Here is a 10,585-nt window from a genome sequence, read left to right as displayed (position 1 = left end):
TTTTTTTGAGATGGAGTCTCTCTCTGTCACCTAGGCTGGAGTGCAATGGCGTGATCTCAGCTCACTGCAGCCTCTGCATCCTGGGCTCAAGCAATTCTCCTGCCTCAGCTCCTGAGTAACTGGGATTACAGGCACCCACCATCATGCCTGGCTAATTTTGTATTTTATAGAGACAGGGTTTCACCACGTTGGCCAGGCTGGTCTTGAACTCCTGACCTCAGGTGATCTGCCCGCCTCAGCCTCCCAGAGTGCTGGGATTATAGGTGTGAGCCACCATGCCTGGCCACAGATACCATTTTTAAGGCAAGAAAGAAGAAAAAAAAAATATGTATATAAAAGCACTAATTGAAAATTTAAAAGTAAGATATTAGAAAGAAGTGTAAATATATTAATAATCACAATAATTATAAATGGACTAAACCTACCAGTTAAAAGACAGATGTCAGATTGAATTTTTAGAAATCAAGCAGGTGCCATTTATAAGAGAAACATGATTCAAGCATAAAGACATGGAAAGACTGAAAGATAATTTGTTTAAATTATCAAACACTACCCAGAAGAAAGCTGGTATAACTATTTAACATCTGGCAAAGCAGTCTTTAAGACAAACAGCCTCATTCTAGACAGCAAGGGTTACAACATAATGATAAAATGTTCAATTCACTATGAAGATTGTAAAGGTGAAACATTTATACACCTACTAAAACACCCTAAAACATGTAAAGCAAAAATGGATAGAATGACCAGAAGAAATTAACAGTCGGCTTCCCATTTGGGCTGATTTCCTATTCTTAGAAACTGGTCCTGGGATCAGTAAACCACTCATTAGCCTCTTTCTCTAGCCACAAACACTCTTGTGCTCCTGGACAATGGGAACACTTTCACTCTTATTAACTGTGCCTTCTTCACTCTTGGCTGTGACAAGATTTTGAGGATTTGTTCTTTTGACTATTTCTTCTGCCGCGCTGGAGGTGAGATTACCCAAGTCTTTGTGGCTACAGTGTGGTGTCTTAACTTGGGCAAGTCCTTTGACCTCTTTGGGCCACAATTTCCCATGGGAGCTTTGTGAGGTTGATAGTGGTATGCCTCTGGTATGTAATTGTAGCCTTGAGCCTTGTCCTCTACTCCACAGGTGGGGAATAGCAGCATAGCCTGGTCTCTTGGCTACATGCTCAGTCTGACCAACCAGATCCCAGCTGAAAGCCCTCTGATCCGTCTGCCCATAGAACCACCTGTCTTTGTGGGCACCCTCGCTTTCTTCACAGCGGCAGCCTTGCTGTGTCTGGCATTTCTTGCGTACCTGTGTTCAGCATCCAGAAAAAAGAGGCACTCCGAGCATGCCTTTGACCATGCAGTGGATTCTGACTGAGCCTTCAAAGCAGCTCCTGGAGTCCAATGGCTGCTTAGAGTCAGCCTGGGTGGCACCAGGCAACACAGGTAAAGTGGCTGCCTTCAGGAAATACAACTAACTAAAATCAAACACCTAGGTCACGTGCCTCTCAAATACTGATTTCTGCCACAGTACCTCTTGGGGCATCACTTGGCTATTCTGCGCATATCGCTCTTCAGAGACCTCACTACCCATGTGCTGATCTATTGGGGAATAGAGAAGAGACAGGCCACCAAGGTCAGGCTCTTTAAGTCCCCCAGAGGAAGAGTAAGTTGAGAGGATATCAGCTTAATGTTGAAGAATTGACCTCAGGGCTCAGTTTCTATTTCCCTCCCTCAGTATTCTTCCTGGCAGGATACCCATTAAGCATTTGGCCCAACCAGATATCTCATTTTATAGTTTTTTTCCCATTGGTGTTTAACTAAGACTTTCTTATAGCAATCTCATAAGCAGTGAACCCCCTCAGATCAGTAGAATATAGTATCTGGGGGAGAAGACTTATTTCCCTCAGGGCAGTGGCCACAGCCAGGCTTCTGTCATACAGGTGGATCCCGAAGCACAGAGACATAAAAAAGGTCTCCCAGAAAACTATAGACCATTCTCCAAGTGGAATTCCCACTTAGGGCTCTGGTCACTAGATTGCATTCATTCAACAGACATCTAAAAACACCTATTATGGCTGATACCTTTTAGGTGTGATCTTGGATTTGGACATATGATAAGAACATAGTATTTATTCATATTTGTTGATTGAGGTTGTTTCCATGAGTGACCAAGAAAGGGCAATAAACTATAGAGATAGCAGGGAAAAAACAGCATCCAAATCACCAAGAGTTTGCAAGAAAAAAAATCTTTGTGTTTGTCATCATCCTCATCTCACCATTGTATTGCTATGCCCTCCCATAAAAACACATTTATCCCTAGCAAGATTGTTGCATTCCAGATTTTACTGCCTTTGCTAGGCTTTTGTTTAGCAAAGGGCTGCCTTTCCATTGTTATCATGGTGTATATATTTTTGTCACCATTCCCACAGTATACTTGATGTTGTCATAGAACATTCTACTTTATGATTTACTAGCCAATTACTTTTCTAGATCATAGACCTCTCTGCATAGTAGTCATAGGTCTTGACTTTGGGGAAAGAAAAGGAAGCTGCAGGAATATTTATCTCCAAAGTCGAATGAGAAAGAACTCCAGCAAATCCAATGGCTACAAACTAAAAATCAGCATTATTTCATATTGCTGTTTCTTAGCTGAATATGGAATAAAGAACTATTATTTTATTTTGACTTGCAGTGGGTGTGTGTGTGTTAACTTACATATAGTACTCTTCCTCCTAAGGACCCTAGGCGATATTTATGAGAGAAAATTTTTTCCCTAGTGAATTAAGAAACCCATTCATTAATATCACCTTTATTCCAGAGAGTTCAAAGTGCTTTTACTTCGATGAACCTTTGACTGTTGAGATTATTGAGTCAAACATTTCTGTACCTTATTTGAGATTCTAAGCCTCTGTGAGGCCACAACCTGACACTCAAATCTTAGTTCTCATCCAGAATGGCTACTCCTATCCCAAACTGTACCTTTGCTCACACCATCCTCTCTACTATATTGCTAGATCATCCTCCCATCCTCCCACCAATACATGACTGAGAAACAATCATGTATATTTCTCAAGATCTAGTTCCTTCCTGTAAGTCTTCCACAAAGCTTTCCTTGCACACACACACTATGCTGTATCTCCTGGACCACTTTTTCAAAACCAGCCACATAAGTCCTCATATTGTCATTTATCTTGGTGTATGTGTACAGCTTATTTCTAAAAGAGACAGTAGGCTTCTTAAGGGCAAAGCCTATTGTGCATCACTCCTCATTCATTCAACAGACATCTAAAAACACCTATTATGGCTGATACCTTTTAGGTGTGATCTTGGATTTGGACATATGATAAGAACATAGTATTTATTCATATTTGTTGATTGAGGTTGTTTCCATGAGTGACCAAGAAGGGGCAATAAACTATAGAGATAGCAGGAAAAAAACAGCATCCAAATCACCAAGAGTTTGCAAGAAAAAAAATCTTGTCTGTGCAAGAAAGAGAGCCAAAGCTCCAAGAAGGCAAGTCCTAGTCAACATTTCTAACTCATTTGGGAAGTTAGAATAAGCTGAGGTACTTCAGGTTTTCTGACACACACTGAAGAATTTTTGACTGGGTGCAGTAGCTCACACCTGTAATCTCAGCCTTTTGAGAGTAGCTGAGGCTGGCGGGATTGTTTGAGCCCAGAAGTTCAAGAGCAGCCTGGGAAATGTGGCAAAACCTCTTCTCTCCAACAAATACAAAAATTAGCCAGAAGTTGTGGGCACACTTGGAGTTCCAGCTCCTTGGGAGGTTGAGGTAGGAAGATTCCTTGAGCCTGGGAGGTGGAGGTTGCAATGAGCCGAGATCATGCCACTGCACTCTAGCCTGGGTAACAGAGCAAGACTGCAACACACTCTCTCTCTCTCTCTCTCTGTCTCTGTCTCTCTCTCTCACACACACACACACACACACATAAGAATTTTTCTAGATAGACCATTGTGAAATCTGCAATTCAAGCAGCATATCTAGCACTGTTACTGTGGTGAACAGAATTCTCCTTCGCCCTCTGGTGTTACTCCAATTATGTGGTTACATTGTCACATGGCAAAAGGGTTTTGCAGATGTAATTACAAATCAGTTGACCTTAAAATGGAGAGCTTATCCAGGTAGGCCTAACCTCACCACATGAGCTCTTTAAAGGCAGAGCATTTTCTCCAGAAGAAGAAGTCAGAGATTCAAATGATTCAAATGAGAAGAATTCCACGTGCAGTTGTCAGCTTGAGGATTGAGGGCGCCGTGTGCAAAGGCCCTAAGTGCAGCCTCTCGAAACTAAGAGCAATTTCTGGCTGACATCAGCAAAAAATCAGGGACTTCAGTCCTGCAGCTGCAAGGAACTGGATTCTGCCAAAAACCTGAATGAACTTGGAAGCATATTTTCACCCAGAGCCTTCAGATAAGAGTCCAGGTCAGATCATATCTTGATTTCAGCCTACTGAGACCCTAAGTGGAGAACCCAGTTGAGCCCACCGTGACTTCTGACCTACAAAACTATAAAGTAACAAAAAGATAATGTTTAAAGCCACTAAATTTGTGGTAATTTGTTACACAGTCACAGTGAACTAATACAACTATGGAACCCCAAACCCCAAAGCTCCAACCAAAGCAAGTCTTTTGATGTGAAATATGTGGTGAAGATAAAAGTGATGAGTATCACATATAGTGTCTATTCCTAACTACAACTATGTAAAAAAAAGCATAGGTTCAGAGGTAAAAGTACATGCCAGCATTACCCAGCCACTGAGTGATTTGGGGGATAGGGATTGGGGCTTGAGCTTTGGGCCTGGTCGAGTCTAAAACCCACTGCATAACTTTTCCTTTCACACAGAAAGGCAGTATCATATAGTAGTTAGGAATCTGGCTTTAGATTTCTGTAGTCTAACATACCCATTCACATACAGACACCTGATTTATAACAGAGGTGTCACATCAGAGCAGTGGGAAAATGCAGGACAGTTGGATATCTTAATGGAGAAAAAATGAATTTGACCCTTTCCTCACTCCACTTGCAAGAATTGTTTCCAGGTAGCTTAAAGACCTAAGTGTGAAAAACCTATAAAGGTTTAGAAGAAAATGTAGGAGAACATTTTTAGGATTCCGGGTAAGGGAAGGGTTTCTTAAACACTACGCAAAAAGCATTAACCATAAGAAAATATTTAATACATTAAAATGTAAAACTTCTGTTCCTCAAAAAACATCATTAAAAGAGTGAAAAGACAAGCCATAGAGTGGAAGAAGGTATTTACAACATATATAACTGATAAAGGACTACTTTCCAAATTATATGAAGAACACCTACAAATCAGTAAGAAAAAGGAAGATGATTCAATTTTTCTAAACAGGCAATAATCTTGAAAAGACACTTTTCAAAAGGAGGCATCTAAATGTCTAATAAACATATGAAAAGATGCTCAATCTCATTATTGGGACAATGCAAATTAAAACTACAGAGAAATAGTACAACATGCTCATCCGTTTGGCAAAACTTAAAAGTCTGACAATACCAAGTGTTAGTCAGGATGTGGAACTAGAACTCTCCTATACTGCTGTGGGACTGTAAATTAATGCAACTACTCTGGAGAGAGAGTGAGAGAGAGAGAGAGAGAGAGAGACAGAGAGAGAGAGAGAGAGAGAACTCTGGGATATCTTCTGACAAGGGCATCAATCCTATCATGAGGGCCACTCCCTCATAACCTTGTCTCACCCTAGTTATCTCCTCTCCCAAAGGCTCCATCTCCAAATCCTATACTGGGGGGTTAGGGCTTCAACATATAAATTTGGGGGATCACAAATATTCAGTTCATAACAACAGGGCTTCTGGGATGACCATGTTATTCTACAACTAGGTAGTGACTACAGATGTTTCCTTTTTCAACAATTTATACATTATCTGTATGTCCTATACTACAATGTAAAGTCACAGATCTGGGTTAACTCAAGAATTTTCTCCTTATTATCTCTATGGTTTTCACCATGTCTTTCAGTCTCCTTGAGTCTTGACTTCCGCATATATAAAACGGGCATAATACCTACCTTATGGGATAGTTAAGAGAAAATACAGCACTTAGCCAGTGCCTGGCATGGATGTAGCCAATAAATACTAGTTTTAAAACATATTTCTTTCACCCATTTACTTGCTCATTATTCACTCATCACACTTTCACCAAAAGTCTACTGTGCGACAAGCCGTGAGCTAAATGACTAAGGGTGTAACAGAAATGAGACAACTGTCTTTTCTCTTGAAACATGAGACTTGAACGCCCTCTGTTGGAACTATGGAAAAAATTCTTCCCAGGTTGAGCCTCCTGCCCTTTTTTTTTAACCTCTCTAAAGGTATTAGGGAAAAAAATCATTAGTTCAAAAATATTTTTAATAGTATAAAATAAGGAGATAATTGGAAATCTGAACATTGAATATTGTCAAGGAAAATTCCTGTTAATTTTTGTTTAGGTAAAATAATGGAATCGGCCAGGCGCCGTGGCTCATGCCTGTAATCCCAGTACTTTGAAAGGCCGAGGCGGATGGATTACTTGAGGTTAGGAGTTCAAGACCAGCCTAGCCAACTTGGTGAAACCCCGTCTCTATCAAAAAATACAAAAATTAGCCAGGTGTGGTGGTGCGCGCCTGTAATCCCGGCTGCTCAGGAGGCTGAGGCAAGAGAATCACTTGAACCTGGGCGGTGGAGGTTGTAGTGAGCAGAGATCATGCCACTGCACTCCAGCCTAAGCGGAAGAGCAAGACTCTGTCTCAAAATAAGTAAACAAATAAAATAAAATAATGGTATCATGGATATTTTTTTCAAGAACCCTTGCTGTTTAGATCAATGGTCCCCAACATTTTTGGCACCAGAAACCAGTTTTGTGGGAGACAATGGACGGTGGGGGGCTGGGTGGGGAGGCACAGATGGTTTCAGGATGAAACTGTTCCACCTCAGATCATCAGGCATTAGATTCTCATAAGGAGCAAACAACCTAGATCCCTCACACACGCAGTTCACAATAGGGTTCACGTTGCTGCTGATCTGACAGGAGGTGGAGTTCAGGTGGTAATGCTGGTTTGCCCGCTGCTCAACACCTGCTGTGCAGCCTGGTTCCTAAACAGGCCACAGACCAGTACTGGTCTACCGCCTGGCTGGGGATTGAGGACCCCCGGTTTAGATACTTGCTGAACTGTTTCCAGATGAAATGATATGTCTAGCATATCAGTCAAAGTTCAACCAGAGAAATAGAGCCAGTATGAAGAGATCTATTGCAAGGAATTGGCTTGTGAGACTATGAGACTGGCTAGGCAAGTCCTAAATCCGTAGGGCAGGCCGTCAGGAAGAGCAGGCTGGAACCCTCAGGCATGAACTAAACCTGCAGTACACAGATGGAATTTCTTCCTTCTCAGAGAAGTCTCAGTTCTGCTCTTACGGACTTTCAACTGATTTAATCAGGCTCACCCAGATTATATATGTTGAGTCCCCTTAAAAATCTACTAATTATGGGCAGTAATCACACTCACAAAATACTTTCACAGCTACACCTAGATTAACGAATAACTGGGTGCTATAGTCTAGCCAAGTTGACACATAAAATTGACTATCACATCTGTGAATTGATTCAAAATCACAGGGGAGGGAGAATGTAGGGGTAGAACTGGCCCATACTTTGATGGTCCTTGAGATTGGGGTGATGAGACATAGGGGTTTATTATAGTATTCTGTCTGCTTTGTGTATGTTTACAATTTTCTAAATAAAAGTTAAAAAGTATATTTTGAGGCCAGGCGTAGTAGCTCACGCCTACAATCCCAGCATTTTGGGAGGCTGAGGCAGGCAGATCACCTGAGGTCAGGAGTTTGAGACCAGCCTGACAAACCTGGAGAAACCCTGTCTCTACTAAAAATACAAAATTAACTGGGCATCGTGGTGCATGCCTGTAATCCCAGCTACTCAGGAGGCTGAGGCAGGAGAACTGCTTGAACCCAGAAGATGGAGGTTACAGTAAGCTGAGATCATGCCAGTGCACTCCAGCTTGGGCAACAAGAGCGAAACTCTGTCTCCAAAATAAAAAAAAATCTGTATCTATATCTATATGTATCTATCTATATATATACACACACACACACACACACTCAGAATCTCACTGCTCTATATTTGATATTTTTCTTTCTGAATCTTTTTCTTTACACATTTGTACATAGTTAAGATCATGCTGGAATTACAAAGCTATATTTCATTCTTTCATAGCATTATACCATTAGCACTTTCAGATCTCATTAAAAATTATTCGCAAATGTCAAACAAAATGATTAAGAACTCAGGCTTTGACATCACAAAAACCTGGTTCACACATCCTAGTTCTGCTGTTCATTGCTGTGTGATCTTTGTCTAAAATTCTTAGGTTTTCTATGCTTCAGTTTCCTTTAATATAGCCATTCAATTCAACTGCTTGTTCATTTGTTCATTCAACTAATATTGATTGAATTCATCCTCTGAGTAAGATCCTGTGTAGGTGGCATAACTCCACCAATTAACATCATAGACAAAGTCCTTGCCTTCAGGGAACCAACATTCTAGTGAGGGAGAACTAAATACACTAAACAACTAAATACACACTGTACAAGGGGATTATAAGTGATCTGGAGAAATTAAGAAGAGTATGGGGAAAGGAAAGTGCCAGGAGCATGAGATGGGGATTGCTATTAGGTCAGAAAAGTCTTTTCAGATAAGGTGATATTTGAATGAACACTTAGAGAATTTGAAGGAGTCGGTCATTTGAATATCTGGAGGAAGAGCATTCTAAGCAGAAGCGACCACAAATACAAAGGCCATTGTGATTGGAGCAGAATAAATGACTGGAAGATGGGAGAGATAGGGTAAGGGAGTTAACAGGGGGTAGACTGTGCAAGGGGGCCCCGTTGAGAGTTCTGAACAAAGGAGGGGTATCTGGCTTCTGTTTCTCGTTACAGTGATAAAAAATAAAGGAGACAAGGGCAGAAACATGAAAACCAGTTGGTGGATGATTTTAATAATCCAGATGAGAACTGCTGATAGGTTGGACCAGGTTGGTAGCAGTAGAGGCTGTGAGCAATGGTCAGACCCTGGATATATGTGAAAGTAGAGCCCACAGTATTTGCTGATGAATGTACGTGGAGTGAGAGAGAAAAAGAGGGGTTAAAAGTTATTCCAATAGTTTTGCTTGAGTGACTGAAAGGATAGAGTTGCTATTAAATGAGATGTGAATAAAGCAGGGAGAGAGGGCTTAGTAAGAGGAAGGTTAAGATCCAGACTATTTTCTTAAAAAAAAGAAAAAACTGTTTATACCAGCACATATCCATAGCATGGAGAGAAAATGAGAAAAGAAAACAATAGTAACATTTTGGCACCCGAAAGCCTGGTGGACCAGGGGTAACTGACTTAGCAGAGGCAAGAAAGCACAGTCCTAAACCAATGAGAAAATAAAAAATCAACCAATTTAAACAGTAGTGTTCTCAAAAAGCTCAGGAATCTGTGGCATCAGGTACAGCTGCAAGTTGGTTAGTGAGCACAAAATAAAGATAATTAAAGCTGTTTAAGAATAGTGATTCTGGCTGGGTGCAGTGGCTCACGCCTATAATCCTAGCACTTTGGGAGGCTGCGGTGGATGGATCACAAAGTCAGGAGTTTGAGACCAGCCTGGCCAACATGATGAAACCCCGGCTCTACTAAAAATACAAAAATTAGCCAGGCAAGTTGGAGCACCTGTTATCCCAGATACTAAGGAGGCTGAGGCAGGAGAATCGCTTGAACCCGGGAGGCAGAGGTTGCAGTGAGCCAAGATTGCACCACTGCACTCCAGCCTGGGTGATGGAGCAAGACTCCTTCTTGAAAAGAAAAAGAAAAAAAAAGAAGAAGAAAAATAGTCATTCCGAGATCTGTTCTACTCTTTACTGATGAATGACTGCCTCTTCCCAACTCAAGCAGAGAAACTGGAAGGCACAAGGCACAGTTGGGGTGGAGGTGTCATACCAAAACAACAAGATTAAGGAAACCAAGGCATATTCAGTGTTTAGACTCCAAGCCCTCTAACTCCATCAACTCCCAGGTTCTAGGTTAACTCCACCCTTTAGTCAGGACTTTGGAAGATTCTTCCTTTGTGAGGAATCCAAGTAGTCCAGGAGAAAGGACACAAATGTGCTGGTATTTAGAGTTCACTAGTCAGATTATCCTACAGTGAAGCTTGAATCAATAACTCCAAACTTCCAATCAGCTTTTTATACCCTCACCTTAAACAGAAAACAAATGAGGTGGCAGGAGTGGTGGCTCACTCACACCTGAAATCCCAGCACTTTGGGAGGCCGAGGAGGGTGGATCACCTCGGCCAGCAGTTCGAGACCAGCCTGACCAACATAGTGAAACTCCATCTCTACTAAAAATACAATAATTACCTGGGCATGATGGCGGGTGCCTATAATCCTAGCTTCTGGGGAGGCTGAGGCAGGAGAATTGCTTGAACCCAGGAGGCGGAGGTTGCAGTGAGCTGAGATTGCGCCACTGCACTCCAGCCTGGGCAACAGAGGAAGACTCCATCTCAAAAAA

The 10,585-nt window shown here is 41.6% G+C and overlaps 1 protein-coding gene across 2 annotated transcripts in view; it reads left to right on the top strand.

Moving 5' to 3' along the window:
• The window catches only part of ENTPD3 (ectonucleoside triphosphate diphosphohydrolase 3), a 42,357-nt gene extending 39,679 nt beyond the window's left edge, over positions 1-2,678 (top strand). For both annotated transcript variants that reach the window (XM_017848755.1, XM_017848754.1), the window contains exon 11: positions 1,133-2,678. In XM_017848755.1, coding sequence (XP_017704244.1) covers positions 1,133-1,369 — 237 coding nt within the window. In that variant the 3' untranslated portion in view covers positions 1,370-2,678. The remainder of the gene's footprint in view (positions 1-1,132) is intronic.
• Positions 2,679-10,585: the final 7,907 nt, after the last annotated feature.

Source organism: Rhinopithecus bieti, unplaced genomic scaffold (genome assembly GCF_001698545.2).
Source record: "Rhinopithecus bieti isolate Rb0 unplaced genomic scaffold, ASM169854v2 scaffold_31446, whole genome shotgun sequence".
Taxonomy (NCBI): domain Eukaryota; kingdom Metazoa; phylum Chordata; class Mammalia; order Primates; family Cercopithecidae; genus Rhinopithecus; species Rhinopithecus bieti.
The sequence above is the reverse complement of the archived record's forward strand: the minus strand, read 5'-3'. Positions and strand labels throughout refer to the sequence as shown.